This window comes from Pagrus pagrus, assembly GCF_965226575.1.
Source record: "Pagrus pagrus genome assembly, chromosome: 10".
NCBI classification, from domain to species: domain Eukaryota; kingdom Metazoa; phylum Chordata; class Actinopteri; order Spariformes; family Sparidae; genus Pagrus; species Pagrus pagrus.
In genome coordinates this window covers 8,486,238-8,505,763 of record NC_140194.1, presented here as the reverse complement: position 1 = coordinate 8,505,763, position 19,526 = coordinate 8,486,238, and the positions used below count along the sequence as shown (strand labels likewise).

General features: G+C 44.4%; 1 protein-coding gene across 7 annotated transcripts in view; it reads left to right on the top strand.

Annotated features, from left to right (window-relative positions):
- The first annotated feature begins 6,080 nt into the window (after positions 1-6,080).
- The window catches only part of pclob (piccolo presynaptic cytomatrix protein b), a 61,891-nt gene continuing 48,445 nt past the window's right edge, over positions 6,081-19,526 (top strand). For 6 of the 7 annotated variants that reach the window (XM_084364353.1, XM_084364357.1, XM_084364356.1 and 3 more), the window contains exons 1-7: positions 7,970-8,084; positions 9,566-10,838; positions 11,906-12,736; positions 15,322-16,143; positions 16,306-17,214; positions 17,405-18,358; positions 18,626-19,519. In XM_084364353.1, coding sequence (XP_084220479.1) covers positions 9,828-10,838; positions 11,906-12,736; positions 15,322-16,143; positions 16,306-17,214; positions 17,405-18,358; positions 18,626-19,519 — 5,421 coding nt within the window. In that variant the 5' untranslated portion in view covers positions 7,970-8,084; positions 9,566-9,827. Of the gene's footprint in view, positions 6,158-7,969; positions 8,085-9,565; positions 10,839-11,905; positions 12,737-15,321; positions 16,144-16,305; positions 17,215-17,404; positions 18,359-18,625; positions 19,520-19,526 lie in introns of those variants that run through there. The other variant, XM_084364352.1, reaches the window with a different exon arrangement.

Sequence of the window (19,526 nt, the reverse complement as noted above, 5' to 3'; positions counted from 1 at the left end):
GTGGTTGCTGGTGAATATTTGATGAGAGAATGGATCCTCTCCCTGGGCAGGTTGAGTACAGTGTGCATACTCAATCACACACAGACACACGGCCAGGCGCACACATATGCACGCTTATACCAGGTGGTGCAGTTTCTCTGCTGTTCCACGGTCTCACGCCAAGCAGGTGCCAGTGAAGGTGATATTAGAGTATTCTGCATAACTCAAGATGTAAAGCACACCAGAAAGTGATGCCTCTTATTCTCCACGGTCTCCATCTCAGAAATCATTGGGACACACTCGCGCTCACATGCAAGGTCATCCGTGCCTTTTCACCAGCAGCTTTCGAGTGGCAAGAGAGGAATACCAAGAGAGAGTCAAACACAAAGATGTCAATAAATTGAGCAACTGGAAGTGCACTTATCCGCCCGTTTATTTTTATCTTTGTCAGTATTTGTAGCATTCCAGCCTTGGAAGAACATACCAGCAATTTGCAATTTGCAGCAAGTGTTTTAGTGTATTTATTACCGTTTCCGAATAAATGTGCAACTGCATTAGCATATCTCGGGGGGTAACTCATCTCTGACAACAGTTAGACATACAGTTGTGTGTGAAATGAATGGAAACACAAGTATGCATGTTTGGAAAATGCTAAATAGACCTGACAGGTGTGAATACTTCTAGATATGATGGAAAGCCCAAAGGAATTGATTGATAAATCATTCCTCACACTGAATTTGATCAGCTTGAATTTCTTCGAAAGTAAAATATGCACTATGTGTACAGTATCTGTTGGCTGAACAAGGTTTTCCTCTGACACTGTACACTGGAGAGGCAGGAGTCCTCAGGTAGTCTTAAACCCCATCTTCTTTTACACCTCTTCAATTATATACAGCCTGCTGTCTAGACCCGATCACCGCACCTCTACAAACATTCTGATGTCCATCTCCCTGCCCACAGCAAACAACTCTGTTCACCGACGGCAATTTACCGCGCGCTGCATACCAATGATCGTTATTATAGTCGGTGGTTGGGTGAATACATTTGGCCTGCTTCAGTGGATTTTGTGCTTCACAGGCTTGCCCACTCTGACATAAAAAAGGAAGTAAAGAACACAATGCAGATGTGTGCACTTACCGTTAAATATTAGAGGCCACTTATGGCTCCTAATGTTAGATGTGTCTGATGCAATACAAGACATTCAGGACTTCAAACTCAAGCCACTTGCCAGTTCAATGAAAGGCTAACATTAGCAACGAAGCAGCTGCAGCCCTGCCGTCCTTGGAGCACCATTAAGACTCCTTTTCAGCCTCATTCCTGTTCTCACATCTGCTGACGATTAGCTCATTTGCACCAACATACAGTACATCACACTCTCCCTGTATATTTGTACTTTATATTTCTGTATTTCTTTTACCAATACTGTATTTTTGCATATTACACATTGTACACATTCTGTATATATATTTTTTATCTTATTATTATTGTTATAAAATGGCATTGAGAGTGGAAGGCAAGGGAAGAATTTCATTGTACAAGGAAACATTCTAGCTGTGCATATGACAATAAATGCAATGAATCTTTGAATCTTGAATCTTTATGCTATTCATCAATTTTATTTCCTCATTTCCATTATCAGACGATAAGCAACCACTGTTCTCCTTTCCTCCTCCCATCCTTCTCTCCTGTGCCACTCTGACTCTGATCAGCAGTGATTTCCTGCTCACTGATTTGCAGGCTTCGGGGGGCGTGAACCATGTTATCCTTAGAATTCTCCCATGACATGGCAGCAGAGGGAGGGGCTGGTGGGAAAAGAGAGATAAGAATAGGGGAAGTGGCGATAAGGGCGCACTGATGTCTTGCGGGCGCTGTTCCTTTAAGAGTATTTTTAGTATGGCAGATAGCAGTGGTCACTCGTCGGGAAAAAAAGGCTGGGTGGCTTTAGAGACTTGTGCTCAAGCATGATGCTGGAGTGAGAAAGGGAGAAGGCGAAGCAGCATATCATGCTCCCTAGTGACACGCAGCAAGACTGCCAAGGCTTGGTAACTCTACCTGCGTATCATGCGCATTCGAAGACAATCAAGTTATCAGTCAGTCAATTACATTGTTGTAACCTTTGTAATGTGTGACAAAGTGTTTGCTTGAATCTGTCTGTAGACAAGCAGGTGTTGAAGAAGAGAATAGACCCATAACTTCATTTTCCAATTACTCAGTCAGTAGAAACCAATATGTTAGTTTACATATAGGCTAATTATATGGTACAAACAATAAGGCAGATCACATTGCACAAGCTATCCCGAGGGGTTTAAATGGCATACTTGAAACCGAATTCATCAAATGTGAACTTTAATTTTCTATTCGTCGTTTTGGTGCATTCCATTTCGAGAGTAGTGTCGTGAGTCCATATTTTCCCCTCCTCGGGGCAGATATGTAAATTTAATGACACTGGCAAAGTGTGTGTGATCAGGTTACTGTATAGATTACACGGTGACCCCTCCAAACACACAGGCACAGAGACCTAGAGACCTAGAGAGGACAGCAATACACCTCCATGCAGGTTACCGCTCCACACCGCTCCAGCTCTGCTCCAGAGAAAACCATGCCGGGGAAAAACTGCTTTGCCTTCCTCAAGGGTCAACGTCAGAGGTGTGTGTGTGTGTGTTTTTACAAGCTATTGCCAAAATACTTTTGCGAGTGACTACTTGGCTGTCGTGGTAGTGGAAGTTGCAGTCTCATCCATGAGAATTACAGCCGAGGGAGTTGGAAACTGCTCAGCAGCATTATGCTCCTGTGTGTCGGCTTAATTAAAATGAGACCGAGATAAGTACTGCTTCCGAGCTCTGTTTGTTTGTGTGTGTTTGTGCATGAGAGAGCCAGATAGAAAAAAAAGAGAGTGAGTGAGAGAGAGAAAGATGGGTGAGTGGGTGCTGGGATCGGGCTCGACTGTGCAGGGAAGAATACAAATGATGGGTAAATGTGATGTCTTTCTAATGGTGTGTGCCTGAGTGAGCAGAGAGGCAACGCTCACAGAGAGGAGAACCACAGGGGGCATCTGGTCAACGCTCTGATGGGACATGCCCTCATGTCTATATTCATGTTCACAAGATGGAAATTTCGTAATATTTACATTAATAGCCGGCATTAATGGACTGTATGGCACAGGTTCAAGCATTCATGGGTTTCCTCCCGCGGTCAGAAAGACTTGGAGTTTAGGTGCAAACTAGACCACTAAAAGGCCTGTACTGTGCTGTAGGTGTGGATGTACTTGTATGTCTGTGTCCTGTGATGGAGTGGTGACCTGTCCTGAATGTACCCCACCTCTCTTCCTATAGGCGTCAGACATCTGAACCTTGAACAGGATAGGTTTCTTCTCATGGAGATCAGCTTTCAATTTCAGCTGTACGGCGTGTACCGCAGTTCATTAGTGCTTCATTTAAATGTAAACCGGAGGCACACAAGATCTTAGAGGAGGCTTAATGCCCGTCACTGAACAGGTTACGCTCTTTCATAACACCCATCATCAACATTCAGGCATTATAGCAAGCAATGCCTTTGGATGTTAGATGCGCACCTTAACTTAAGAAACTGCAACATGTCCTCTTACCTAAATGACTGAATGCGTTGATGCCAGTGACTCCAAAAACAAAATATAGGACTTCTCCCACTACAATATTAGACAGTTGCAGAGTACCTTTGTTGTCACGTGGTTAATATTAGGAGATGGTTGCAGTTTGGTTTGGTTTACGCTCCAAAACATCTCGTTATGGACATTATGTAACCGTTATATTATGTGTGTGACTTCTGTTAAAGGGTCTCTGTGGAACACCTGCGTTATGCCTGAAGTTAGCGGACTCCATTTCTAATCTAACGTTAGCCACTGTTGCTCCCTGTTAGCTGAGTGGAGAGTGGCACTGAGACGAGGCATGCGAGAACATGCAAATAATTACATCCTATGGACTGTAGCCAAAAACATCCACTGTCCAGCTACATTAAGAGATGTTATGCTATTTCGTTTATTTGTGTGTGCATGTAAAAAGGTCTCAAATGTTAAAAAGGTCAAAGTCTGCACCGACAGAAGCTCCTCTCTCCCACAGAAAACACTGCTCCTGAAGTGCATCGAACGCCTCGTCAGTTTGGCACGTGAGATTTGATTTAGCACAGCTGCTCTGCCGTCACTCTGGCTCAGGCGTGTGTGAGCTGCGCAATCAGACCAGACTGAATATTTAAGAGGGGCGTCCTTAAAGCGACAGCAGGTGAAACAGAGCGTTTCAGACTGAGGGGGGAATACAGTCCTGCAGCACTAGACAGTATGAGAAAACAGATGTGTTTTTTCAAGCATTAAATCATGGAAACCTATTCTAGTAGTAACCCAAAATAAAACTATGATGCTGAAAATGAGCACAATATCTCCCCTTTACAGAATTCATCCACAGGCTTGTATAGGCAGAGACGGGGAAGCTCTCATTTTTTACGTTGCGTTACAATCTGCTCTCATGTGGCCAATAAAAAAGGGATTAATACATGTAAATTGCTACAAATTGTTACATAGAGCCTCTTTAAGTGCAGTACATTATGTAAGTTAATATACGTTGTTGTTTGGTTTCACATGGGACGCGAACAGCAGTCTCCTCGGTCAAAGCCTGAGTGTGTCCTGGCCATGTAACATCAGGTACCTAAACCCTATGATGTCAGTTAAGTACATTATGTAAGTTAGTATAAGTCAATATGAGACGAGCAGCAGTCTACTGGGTGAAAGTGTAGGTGTGTTTGAGTCATCCTGACTTCCTCCTTTGCTTGTGTCGTTGTTACCACAGCTACTAGAGAACAGCGAGCATAAATATGGTTTGTAATAAATGGGTTTTTCTGGTGAGGACGGGCTGAGAAATCACGTGACTTGAAGGGCTGGATGTTGAAAGAAACATTTACTACAAGCTGTTAAAATGAATGTAGGCCTCGCGTCTCCATTCATATCACAAAATCGCACCACGCAGACAGAAGCTGAGCGACTGATGCTCTTCATCTTTTGAAATTCCTGCTGGGAATTCTGTCTGTTTTCTGAGCGCGTCTGCTTGAATGGAAAGGAATTTAATAAAAATAAAAAGACAAAGGCCTTTGAAGGGAAAATTTATCTCAGTCCCTCATGTAAATTTACTCACTACACATGCGGTAAAGCCAGACAAAGGGACCCGCAGGTGAACCGTGTTTTAATATTCAAGCTTTTCAAACCGTTCCCCATGAGCAGCGTGAATTCCTTTCACTCCTCAGTACACACGGGAGCATCCAATTCACTTTTGGGGTCCGTCTTTGCTGTTGAATGCTGCGCTTCAGCTGTGCGAGCGCGGGATTTAAGTCTGGTTTGGCATTATCAGAGGGTGCGTGGGAGAGAAAAGGATGGTGACAGTGGAGATTGTAGTTATTGCTTTTAAAAAACTGACAAGCGGGGAGAGATCAAAAGAAAAGAACATGATGGTACCGCATCTGGTGATTGCCTGCTGTCTTACAGCCTTACATAATGTTGTTGACTGACAAACAAGACTCAGCGCGGAGTGGGATGAAAACAGTTTAACTACATCAAAAACATTAATCGTGGACATGTTGTTTGTTTAAAACCGGGCCAAAGAACCACACTTCTGACAGTGGTTGGAGTTAGACAAAAAACCTACAGTGACAGCCCCGACCACACTGATACTCCACTAAACCAGGAAGACGATTGTCACATGACGGTGACAAAAAAAGATTTTTTAGCACCAGATTGTGAGGATGAGGTAGATATAAGCAGTCTAAGATTACTTAAAGGATTTCCGGCCCGTGTACAAGCCCAAAGCTACAGCCTATATCCCCAGATGGAGATTGTGCTGATGAATGTTTCCTGTGTGTGTATGCATATCTCTCTCTGTGTGTGTGCGTGTGTGTTTGTGTCAGCAATGAAGCCAAATCTGGCGCTTTCCAACGAGGGACCGTGGCGATCCTGCCGCTCACACATCACGCATGACGTAACTCTTCCACACGCCCACACACCACTTGCTCTCCAATCCTTCCCACACATCTCACTCACGCTCACCACATGCTGAATAGGAGCTGATCTACTGTATGTCGTGTGTGAATCTGCATGTGAGTGTGGGGGCGTGTGTGTGTGCTCAGGAACTGAAGGTGAATGGCAGAGGGCTGATCTATAGAGGTGAGAATATTCTCTTTATGCTATTGTGCATTCTCTTGCTCTCGAATCAAGTTTTCTGAACCTTTAATTTGATAATAATTTTACAGGAAGTGCAGGCAGCAAATGCATTCACTGCCTCAGTGGTATACCGCACATTTTGAGTACTTTAACAGAATTGTTAAGGATTTCCTTTTCAAGGCTCATGGCCAGCTTTGAACAGAAGTCAGCATGTCTAGTCTCTTCATTTGGCTTGAGCTTAAAGGACAAAGGAAGATAGCCGGCAAGTTTTTTTTTTTTTTTTTTTTTTTTTTTTCATCACTCAGACGGTAGCACAGGAAAAGATTGCCCAGATTGTCTCTTCGCATCACGTCTGCTGTGTGGAAAAACTCTTGTCAGAATGAGAAGGCCAGCACAGGAAGAAAAGAGAGAGGTTACACTGACTGGAGAGGTGCTTTGTGCCTTTGGGTGCCTCATTTTCTTTTACATACATCTCTATTAAGTATTCCAAAAAGTAAAATGCAACCATCAGCAACAACCTTTAATTTGGGCCCAGGAGGATATGCCTAGACAGTGTGTGTATATTGCTGCATATTAAAGAAAGGCGATCTGGTGCAAATGTGTTTGTTATGCAGGATAACATGACATGTGATTGTCTGTAGACATTTTTGCTTTACGAAGCATATTGACTGATGTCCAAGACTGCAAACTGTGTGGATTATATCCCCAGGTCTGGAGGCAAGTCTGTATGGAGAAAGCAATTACTTTTACTCAACTAACAAAGAATAAGAAATATGAAATGGCCGTTTTAATGATAATTCAGAGATGTATTGATTTCTGCTGGAATGAGTTGTGTTTCTCTGTGGGCTCGTACTTAGATCGGGCTGAAGGATGGATGATGTTTATGAACTATACGATGGAGACCGATGATGCAGCGGTGTATGGGCGACAATATTTGCTGTTTCATCACATGGGGTATAGACAAATATCTTCATAAAGACAAAGGAGACGCGGCCAGCTCATTTTCAGTGATGACCTGGCACACGGCTGCATACACACACGCAGGAGTGGAAGTAACCGATTACAACTACTCAAATTACAGTAATTAAGTCACCTTTGGGGGGGAACTTGTATTTTTTATTCATTAATTTCACTTGTACTTAAGTATGCATTACACCATGTAATCTACTTAGTTGCTTTTGAAATCATAATTGAGTACTGAGTACAATTTGAATTAACATCTTAACCTTTAATCTGCATTTTTGTAGCCAATACTTTGTACTCTTACTTAAGTGTTATTTTAAAACCAGTCGTTTTAATTGTAATCGAGTAATATTTCAGTAACGTTACTGTACTTTATCCACCACTGCACATATGTGAATACATAGCACTATACATATATATTAAATGTACCATGCCTCTCTAGTGCTCTATGTTAATTTATGTCCAGTGCACATTAAAAACAGAAAGATAGGAGAGAGTAGTTGAATAATAAAATATTATGTGAAAGGGAATTCAAATTGAACCGAGTAGCCTACATCTGATGTTGCTCTCGGTCAGCACACTGCAGCTAATATCACATCATCCCTCCATACCACTCATGATCACCGCAGTGACATTTCATATATCAACGGTCGCCGAGAAAATGTGCAACACATCAAGCAGGAGGGTAAATCTTAAGGTCTTAGCTGCTGATAACACGTGACTGGTTGGGGGGGTGAATAAATCGCCTTGTCCCCTTTAATTTCAATTTCCGTGCGTGATATATATTGTGATCACCTGTCAGATGCGGCGCCTGCGCACTGGAGCGGGAGGCGGAGTGGATGCTGATCGCTCTCTATCAGCTGCCCTGTGCCCTCCATCCCTCTGCGATCAGACAGACACGGACAAGGGGGAGATCCGAGTCGGTTTGGGAGGCGAGGACAGGGAGGCAGATCCGCTGTCCGTGAAGGTACAATTTTCCGTCGCCTTCGCCGGAACACCGCGCGTCGGTGTTTGACATTGTGACCGTGGAGGGTGAAGGATGCTCGGCTGCAGGATGGGAGGAGATGATGAGTGGGGAGACACGGCGCGGATAACAGATGGTATTTCGGGAGATGACAGGGCTTTTGCTGGCTTTTTCTCGGTTTGAAAATAACTCAGGATCCGTACAACAGTTGAGAGTTTCCCGAAATCCGAACAGACTCGTGGTCAAGGGCACAGAAATAGGCGATAGTGTGTTTTTTTCGTGTTTTTTCCCCCCTCCATCTCTGCTCACCCGTGCGCATGGAGCTGTCATCACCTCTCACCCTCTGCGGACTAACGTGATAGCGGCTTTAGAGTGGTCTGGCGTAAATGCATGCTTTTTTTTTTTTTTTTTTTCATTAGGATTAAACGCTGTGGAGACATCAGATCCACTCGACCGCCTCTGGGTGGACCATCGCTGCCGGTGGGCTGGCTGAGCGTAGTAAAACCTTAAAATCCAGCAGCCGGGCTAAATATAACGACAAATACTTATCCCAGACCTGTGCTGCCCTTCATGATGCTTTTGTAAAGTGTGTCTGTCCACTTCCCATGCATTTATATGATGGGCCCCTACCCGGATGTGCCTGCAGTTTTCTTTGGAGAGAGCGCTGTAAATGTCCCGTGTTTACGCGTCTCGCTGCTGTAAAACATGTCCTGCATGAGATTTGTCGCTGGACTGCTGTTCGGGTGATGAATGAGGGGGGGGAACCCGAGGAGGCGATCAGCAGAGAGAGGCGAATTATTTTATAGTAGTCTGGATCTGCTCGGATGCTCGTCTGAATCGGGGTTTGTAGTAGCCGGGTGTGTTGAGAGCGTACTGCGGGGCTGAGAGGCATCTCCGAGGGTTGTGTACGCTGTGATCAACAGAGCGGCTCCGACCCCCCCTCTCCATGGTCCTGAAAGCAACAGTCGGCGCCGAGTAAATCAAAGCGAGGCTGGATCATTAATGCCTCTCTCTGTAGGCTTGTGAGAGGGCGGCGATTGCCACGCGAACGGTGATCGTTTCAGGAGCGATGAAAGCAACGTTTTGTTCGTCAGGCTCGGTGGTGTTTCCTCACATTTACAGTGTGCTCGGATGGAAATTCCTTCATTGTGAAATTACTGATCCAGATGAAGACAGAGTTAAAACCACATGGCTTTATGTAACAAGGCTGAGTGGAGTTATTAGAGACAACCTGATTACAAATCTGTCTCATTCTGTGAGAAGAGGATCAGAAGCCCACCTTCTGCAGCGAATCAATGGATGAATGATATTAGGTTTCCTCTGTGTGTTGTTGCAGCAGGTTTTGTTTACCAGACAACATATTGGCACAGACAGGGCTGTAAATGTGGTTCACAAATTCTCACGCTCTCTTTCATTACCCCTCCCTCTTGTCTTGTTCGCTGTCATCTCACACTTCCTCTCTGTCTTATTTCTCATGCATTTAGGAAGTCTGATGTAGACGCTGAGCCAGAGGAGAGCCCAGGGAGCAGCAGCAGCAGCAGCAGCAGCATTGGGGCTGTAGATGCCCTCTCCACAGCGCCGGCCCCAGCCCCCCCTCAGGCCTCTGCGGGAGAGCCAGGACAGAGAGGAGACAGCTCCTGCTCTGACTCCGACAGTCCTGTAGACTCCAGCTCCAGCGAGGAGGAGGAGGAGGAGGACGAGGACGACGAGGAGGAGGAAGAGGAGGGGGAGGAGGAAGACCCCAATATGTTCTCCTCCAAATTCCTTAGCGGGGCCAACCCGCTCAATGCCGTGTCCTCTGCTGTGAATAAGTTTGGGTTATTTGGAGATGATGGAGAGGGGGATAAAAAACAGAAAGCACCTCCCCAGCAGGGGGGGAAGCCACCTGGAGAGCAGCCGCCAGGAGCAGGCCCTGGTAAAGGCCCTCAGCAGCAGCAGGGACCACAAAAATCAGGCCAGGGCCCCCCTATGCAAAAGAGCCAGCCTCCTCCCAAACAAGGACCACCACAGCTCCATGGGAATGGACAGGCTGGACCCCAGAACAAGCCTGGTGGGCAACAAGCGGCTCCAAAGGCAGGGACACAGCCTGAAGGCCAGCCACAAAAAAATCAACCCCATGGTTCACCTAAGCCTGGAGCTCAACAACAGATTCTGACTAAAAGTGGAGCGCAACCAGAATCTCCAAAGGCATCGTCACAGCAACAGGTTCCACCTAAGACAGGGATGCAAAAACAGGGACCTAATAAGACTGGTGCACAGCATCAAGAACCTGCAAAGACTGGAGTACAAGAGTCAGCAAAGGTTGGACCTCAAAAACCTGGCTCACAGCAAGGGTCACCTAAAGTAGGACAGCAACAGCAGGGGTCACCAAGAGTTGGACAGCAACAGCAAGGATCACCGAGAGTTGGACAGCAACAACAGGGCTCACCTAAACCTTCACAGCAACAACAGGGTTCCCCTAAAGTTGCACAGCAACAACAGGGCTCGTCTAAGTTGGGACAACAACAGCAAGGCTCCAGGACTACAACCCAGCAGCAGTCCTCTGTTAAGCCTCAGCAGCAAGGCTCCAAGGGACCTGGTACACCGGGAGCAACCAAAGCTGGATCTCAGTCAAATGCAGTAGCTAAATCCCTTTGCCCAGTGTGTAAGACAACAGAACTTAATATGCACACCAAGGATCCTCCTAACCATAAAACGTGCACACAGTGTAAAACTGAAGTGTGCAGCTTCTGTGGCTTCAGCCCTCCAGACTCCGATGTAAGTAGTGGCTGAGTATTTTGCTTGTATATTATTTCTTATATATTTTCATATGTGCATGCATTTATTTCATGAAATATATATTACTATACATACCTTTGCCTTGAATTTTATATGGTTTTATTTTATTGACAATGAAAGCTCTCCCCCCATTCAGTGTAATAGACCATATTCACAAGGTGGCCATTTTCCTCTGACATCAGACTCAGGGTAGGAAGCTCAAATGTCATACTGCTGGGTAGTGCAAGTCATATAATCGTAGGCAATCTGACAAATTGCTTCCTGATTGATAAGCAACTGTAAAGACAATTGGACCATATTTCAAAGTAAAACCACAGGTTTGATAACTGATTAGCTTCCATTAGAAAACAGCTAACATTAGCATTTAGCCACATTCTAGCTATCCTTACTGTTTGATACAATACTGTTTTCATATGATATGATTGGGATAGGCGTAAATAATTCAGAAATATACATCTGGGAGACATTTTTCTAAACCTGGAAGTGAAACACACAGGATGTAATCAAATGTTAATGTTAGCCAGGAAGTTGTTAAAAGCTAATATCAGCTAATGAGTTATCAAATATGTTGTTTTACCTTGAATAATGGCAGAATGTGCCTCCAAATCTTCACTATCCATCATCTTTTCAGTTTCTTTTCAGTTACTTTATCCCAGCATTCAAGTTTCCCACCCTTTGCTTGGCGTTTGCAGGCCACCCTGCGAATAAGGTCTATCATATTAGTGTGGTCTTAATCTATAAAAGGTCATTCAACACAAACCTTGACAGGATATACATACATTTGATTTTATTTTTACCATTGGATGATATCATATACAGTAATACTAACAAAGTATTTAACATCGTTCTCAGACTGTCTTTAATTCAGATAAAATTAACATGGGATGTGTCTTCATTAGCATGGCTGAATTTGTTGCAAGTTATAAAAGTAATTCATGACGCCACTTAACTCATTTTTTATGATACCTTTTTTATTGTACTTTGTGTTGTTAAGTATTTCATCATTGTCAAAATGTATGTGTGTGTTTATTTTTTTTTTTGTACAGGGGCGTGAGTGGCTTTGTCTTACCTGCCAGATACAGAGAGCTCAAGGAACTTCTGAACCACCGGGACCTTCGATGAAAAAGCCCACGGCCACTAAAGTTCCTGCTACTCAAAACCAGACACCATCTCCTGCTGCAACTGTCAAAAAAGAGATGTCAGCACCAGGCTTACCTCAGAAAATGCAGCCAGCCAAGGGTGAAGCTAAAGGACCACAAAGTCAAAAACAGGCCAGCCCAGCGTCTGTTCAGAAAACGACACCGGTGACCCAAAAAACATCAGGGTCTCAAAAACCAGACCAGACTAGTCAACCTGCACGTAAGCAAAGCAGTGCCACCGCAGCTCCCCCGCAGGAGTCAGGAGGTTTATTCGGCTTTGGTGGTGCTAAAACTGAAGCTGCTAAGCCTGAGGCGTCTGTGACTGGGAAGATGTTTGGTTTTGGTTCCTCCATTTTCAGTTCTGCATCTACTTTGATAGCCTCTGCTGTTCAGGATGAGCCTAAAACCACACCACCAGTCTCCCCTAAAATGCAGTCAACAAAGGAGAGCAAACCACCTGCTGTGCAAAAGTCAGTGCAAGACAAGAAACCAGAGCAACCCCAGCAGGCAAAGGGTCCTCCAGCAGGACAGGCCAAAGTGGACAAAGCTCCATCAGAGACTCCAAAGGCAGCAGCAGCCTCTCCCAATGTTCCTAAAGCAGGCAAGTCCGCTTGTCCAATCTGTAAGATGGTGCTCAACGTGGGCTCGAAGGATCCTCCCAACTACGACACCTGCACTGAATGCAAAAGCACTGTGTGCAACCAATGTGGATTTAACCCCATGCCAAATGTTAAAGAGGTAAGTCACATGTGATCTTGAATGAAACGTTGAGGAAAGAGTTTCCCGAGTGATCTGATTGGTTTCACAGAACATGTCTGCTGGTTCAGTCAAGGTTGTTACATTAGTGCTCAGTGTCACCAAAGTGTCCATTACTCAGGTACAATACTGTAGCATGCTCATGATACTTGTGAATTAAGCTCTTTGAAGCTAAGTTTCCTTTTGATGCTCAGAGTGGTTGCTTTCATGTAAGTGTTATTCCTAAATGGTACGACTCATTTACATGAGTAGATGACAAAGCAGCACTCATTTTCAAGTCAGAGTTAAATTTCAACTCATGTAAGAGGCATGATTTAGACATACTTTATGCTTATTTTTCTCCATTTTTTTCCTTTTCTGGAGATAATCGGGATTATTGCATGGTTACATACAGAATTTAGAGAAAATTGATCCATGATCAAACAAACAAAAAAAACCCCATTTCTTAACTTTTTGTCAAAAGTTCACACTGTGTTAATTAGTGTTGCTAGAATAAGGTTAACGTCACTTACTATAAGAGTTGGACACTCATACTAGGCACACACACACACACACCCACACACCTAACTGGGATTGTCTTGTCAGGAGTACCACATGCAAAGTAAATGGGCATGGCATCTTTTAGGCTATCTGAAGACACAAAGGACTTGACACTTGACTCTGTAATTCAATGCACAGGTAGTAGGCTACCTTGCCAAGGACAGTCCAAGGCTACTTGATCATGTGATACTGCTCAAACTAATGGCTACAACCAAACCTTTGGTGGTCAACCAAAGTCAAGATCGAGAAATCATTTTTGTGCTTTTTGCAAACGCTCTGAGAAAGTGGATGTTTTAACATGCATAGTTTAAACCACTAAAACACCTTCATTTAGCTCATGTTTTTAAAAGGTTACTTTTGCACCTTCATGATGATATAATTAGTTGATTAAATTAAACTTTAAACACATTTTAACTAGAATTTTGCACTCAGTAGCCTGGCAGGCAGGTCTAGGGGATGTGGATGGGTAGCAGCAGAGGTTTAGTGCTATTTGTTTAAGTACTAAAGCACACCGATGATGTGCATACATGCATGCATGCCCATTGTTAAGTTGTGTGTGTAGCCACTGTTTACATAAATTAGTTGTGACTGTAACGGACCACATGATCACATTTTAAGCTGACTTCATTCAATAGTTTCATCATGTTGAGAAATTATGCCTCAGTCAGCCAAACATCTAGCTAAGTAGCATTAGGCCATGTATGCAGTAGGTTGTAATCACAATGGTATCAAACAATATTGGTGAAAGAACACAAGTAGTTTGTGTTTTGACTGATTTTATTTATTACTGTGCAGAGAAAAAGAAGCCACATTATAAACATCCATTCTGAGGAAAAGTTGCAGTGCAGGTAGTCTGACTCACCTGATGTAGACTGTGGGGATAAGCCTCAGGCAGCATTCACCTCCCCCCTCCTCTATCTGTGTGATACCATTTTCAAAATTCCTGTCGCTCGGGGAAACAACAGAAATAGCTTCAGAGCAAGCAACGTATGTGCTGTCAATGCCAGGCTACACACAATGCTAACCTGGTCGCTATTGGTATGAACAAGAACAAGCTAGCAGTTGTTACCTTTTGTTTTGTGAGGATTTAGCGATTTTAGGGGGAAAAAATTGACAGGGCACCATTGCTGCATCCTGGGCCAAGACGCCCAAGACGATTGTGATTGGCTTAAAGAAAACCAAACAAGCCAGAGCATTGTTACCCACTGTACAAGAATGACAATGTGTGCAGCTGACACAGTGCTGTGCAGATAGGCCTGGCTATGCAAGACTACAGTGCAGGCAGAGGTCAAGCTCAAAGGCTATTTGCAGCTACCAGCAACTTTTAAGATGGAAAGTTTTCTTGCATGTCACTCAGTGCATGAGTTGACATTGTGATTATTACTGGCTTCCTTACAAACGCTTTGGTGATGATTGATTCTTCAAGTCCTTAAAAATATGTATATGAATTTCATCTGGGTTATCGAGCAGTGAGTATTCCATGAACTGACTTGGAGAGAAAAAAATGGCAGCACTACTCTTATAGGAAAGAGGGAGTGCAGGGCAGATTGGGTGTCCAGTTTGTATGCATGAGAGTAGAGGAATGAAGCGACAGTATGCAGATTCCAAATCAGCAGCTATGTAAAATGTCTACGAGGCTCCAGGCACCTGCCTGGCACAGTTAAATACAATAGTCTGATATACAGTTTTATAATGAGGTGACTGTTAACAAAAGTATAAATAAGGAAGGAGCTGGGTGGCGTGTTTCTTACATCATACCTCTTAAGATTATGTAAGAGGCATTGTGTGCCTCATCATTCCCAATTTTTGGATCAACCCAGTCCTGTCTTCAACTAAATTGCTGTAGCCATCTACAGAGTCTGCTCACAGTATTACATCAATCTTTGTATGTGTGTGAGAATGTGTTTTGTATTACTTTAGGAAAATACTAAACGTATTACTTTTGTTTTACTTTCATCGTGTTTTGTAACTATTAAACCAAGCACATGAATAATTTGTTTTTTTGTTCTGTTTTTTTTTTTTCTCAGGGAAATGAGTGGCTTTGTCTGAACTGCCAGGTGAAACGGGCTGCTGCTGGCATTGAACCTCAAAAAGACACATCTTCGGTCAGCTCTTCATTAAATAAAACTCCAACACAGCCTGCCCTACAAAAGACTTCTGCACCGGGCTCTCCCCAGAGAAAAGTATCTATGCCAGCAGCACAACCAGCCAAGGCTGAAGCTGCTAAAGGACCAGACAGTTCTAAACAGGCCAGTCCAGCTCCTGGTCAGAAAACACCTCAGGAGAGCCGGAAGACAGGTCCTCAGAAACAACCAGACCAGACAAGGCAAACTGAACGTAAGCAGAGTAATGCCACTGCAGCGATGCAGCAAGAGTCAGGAGGCTTCTTTGGTTTTGGGGGTGGTAAAACTCAACCCGATGTTGCGAAGCCTACAGAGTCAGTGACTGGGAAGATGTTTGGTTTTGGTTCCTCCATCTTCAGTTCTGCATCCACTTTGATTTCCTCATCCGTCCAAGATGAGGCCAAAACCACACCGCCAGTTTCTCCTAAAATGCCTGCTGCAAAGGACTCCAAATCCCCCACTGCCAAGAGACCAGAACAGGAGAAGAAACCAGAACAACCCCACCAGACCAAGGGCCCTCCATTAGCACAACCGAAAGTGGACAAACCTCCATCAGAGCCGCCAAAGCTCCCAGTCACTTCCAAAGCAGGCCAGTCTGCCTGTCCTCTCTGTAAACTGGAACTCAATGTGGGCTCTAAAGATCCTCCCAACTACAACACCTGCACAGTGTGCAAAAACACTGTCTGTAACCAATGTGGATTTAACCCCATGCCAAATGTTAAGGAGGTAAGATAATTGGAATACTACAGATCACAGAAAAGATACTTGAGCAATAATCCTTGCATGAGATCTCTCATTTTTGATGTAGTTCATGTCTTATTATAAAGTAGAATACATTCTGTTTATAACAGCACTGATCTATTTGACTAACTGTTTGCTCTAATATAGGTGAAGGAGTGGTTGTGTCTAAACTGCCAGATGCAGAGAGCACTGGGAGCATCTGAGCCTCCAGGAACTCCCATGATGAAACCTCAGGCCTCACCAAATAAAGTCCCTGCACCTGCCAATGCCCTAAATAAGGAAACTCCCCCTATCGATAAACCTCAAAAGAAAGACTTTCCAACAACAGCTGAATCTAAAGTAAAGGGGACCTCTGCTCCAGGCTCCCCTCAAAGGCAACCGTCAACACCAGCAGAGCAGCCAGCAAAGGCTGAAGTAGTGAAAGGACCAGAAAGTCAGAAACAGGCCAGCCCAGCTCCTGGTCAGAAAACACCTCAGGAGAGCCGGAAGACAGTTCCTCAGAAACCACCAGACCAGACAAGTCAAACTGGTCATAAGCAGAGTAATACTACCTCAACTACACAAGAGGAATCCGGAGGGTTCTTTGGATTTGGTGGTCCCAAACCTCAACCTGATTCTGCAAAGCCTGCTGAATCACTGGGTGGAAAAATGTTTGGCTTTGGTTCCTCTATCTTCAGTTCTGCATCCACTTTAATAAACTCAGCTGTTCCAGATGAGTCCAAAACTACACCACCAGTTTCTCCCAAGATGCCTGCTGCAAAGGCAACCAAATCACCTTTAATTCAGAAAAAAGAGTCAGAGAAGAAACTAGAGCAAGTCCAACAGCCCAAGACCTCTCCATCACTCCAAGCCAAAGTAGAAAAAGCTCCATCAGAGCCTTCTAAGATTGCAGCTGCTTCCCCAGCTGTTCCTAAAGCAGGCCAATCTACCTGTCCACTCTGTAAGGTGGAACTCAACATTGGCTCCAAGGAACCCCCCAACTACAACAAGTGCACTGAATGCAAGACCACTGTCTGTAACCAATGTGGATTTAACCCAATGCCAAACGTGTCAGAGGTAATAAAAGCAAATATTACAAAACTCCTAAATTACAAAAAAAAGCTTTGAAATTATGCAATACATAATAATGGAGATTAAATGTAACATATGAAAAACCATAATCCAATAGGGATGTTTTGACATAGTGAAGTGATTCCATGCTTGCATGTTTCCAAATGTTTTAATTTGACATATTTTCTTGTTGCAGGTAAAAGAGTGGTTATGCCTGAACTGTCAGATGCAGAGAGCGCTTAGTGCATCTGAACTCACAGCACCTCCCATGAAACCTCCCAATGCAGCTAACAAAATTTCTCCATCTGCTGTACTACAAAAACTAACAGCCCCATATCAAGTGGAAACTCTAAAGAAGGAATTACCAAAATCTGATGAACCTCTAAAGAAGGAGACTCCAGTGGCTGATACACTTCAAAAGAAGGGGAGCTCCACACCAGGCTCTCCTCAGAAGACACAGCAGCCCACAGCAGTGACACAGGCAACTAAGGGGGCTAAAGTACCACAAAGCAACACACAGGCAAGCCCAACTCCTGGTCAGAAAACTCCTCTAGATATCAAGGGGGCATCAGGTTCTCAGAAACCAGCTGACCAGGCAAGTAAACCCGAACTAAAAGATGTTAAGGTCATCCCAGATGGGTCGAGTAGTCCTAAAACAAGGCCTGATGCTTCAAAAACAACAGAGTCCGTGACTGGAAAGATGTTCGGCTTTGGTTCCTCCATTTTCAGCTCAGCATCCACCTTGATATCATCTGCTGTCCAGGAAGAATCACGGACTACCCCGCCAGGGTCTCGTAAGATGTCTGCACCTGCACAAGTCTCTCCCAAGATGTCTGCTGTTCCCAAGATTTCTCCAAAAACGACACCCTCAGTTTCTCCCAAAATGTCGCCAGCAAGAGAGCCCAAAATTCTTGCTCAGAAGCCAGAGCAGAAGAAACCAGAGGAGTCCCCCCAGCGCAAAGAGGAGAAAGCTCCAACACAGCCAACAAAGGCAGCAACAGTATCCCATAAGGCAGGCGAGGCCACCTGTCCACTGTGTAAAGTTGAGCTTAACATTGGCTCTAAGGACCCTCCGAACTACAGTACCTGCACTGAGTGCAAGACAACTGTCTGTACCCAATGTGGATTTAACCCAATGCCTATGGGAGAGGTAAGTGAAGAATACAAATACATCCTCTGTGGCATTTTTTTTTTGTCATACAGTATACTGCATGAATTTTCAGTATTTTCCCATTCTGCACATTTAAAATAACATTTGTTCTACAATTTGTGATCTGTAACCCTTTTATAATAACCTCATTGACCTGTAGTGCAGTTTTGAAGAGTTGATATGTTTCTTCTTATACCCAGGTTGTTGTGAATTACTTCAATTCCCAATTCCAAAGCAAAACATAACCAAGTGTCTACTGTATTTTAGGTGAAAGAGTGGCTATGTCTGAACTGTCAGGTGAAAAGAGCAGTTGGAGCATCTGATCCCCCAGGTCCTCCCACAATGAAGTCCCAAACATCACCCAGTAAAGTTCCTTCACCTGCTGCAGTTCAGTTGAAGGATTCTGCTAAACCAACTACACCTCAAAAGAAAGACAGTCAAGGTCCTGCTGTGCAAAAGAAGGAGACCGCAGAACCACCGTCACCACAGAGAAAACAGTCTACACCATCTGTGCAGTCAGGCAAACCTGAAGCTGCTACAGCACCATTGAAACAGGTCAGCCCAGCACCTGATCGTAAAACACCACAGGAAGGACAGAATACAGGTCTAAAGAAGCCACCAGATCAGGCAAGCCAACCTGGATCTAAGCAGAATGTTCCCACTGCTGCTCCACAGCAAGAGTCAGGAGGCTTCTTTGGCTTTGGTGGTCCTAAATCTCAACCTGATGCCGCAAAGCCTGCCGTGACTGGAAAGATGTTTGGCTTTGGTTCTTCCATCTTCAGTTCTGCATCTACTTTGATTACCTCAGCTGTTCAGGACCAGCCCAAAACAACTCCACCAGTTTCTCCCAAGATGTCTCCTGCAAGAGAGATCGAGTCCCCTGCTGCTCAGAAGGTGGAACAGCAGAAGAAAACAGAGCCATCCCAGCAGACCAAGACACCTCCAGTGGTACAGGCCAAAGTGGCCAAAGCTCCATCAGAGCCTCCAAAGGCTGCAACATCTTCCCAAGCCACTGTCAAACCAAACCAATCTGCTTGTCCACTCTGTAAGGTCGAACTAAACATGGGTTCCAAGGATTCCCCCAACTACAACACCTGCACTGAATGCAAAAACACTGTCTGTAACCAGTGTGGATTCAACCCTATGCCAAATGAAACAGCGGTAAGAC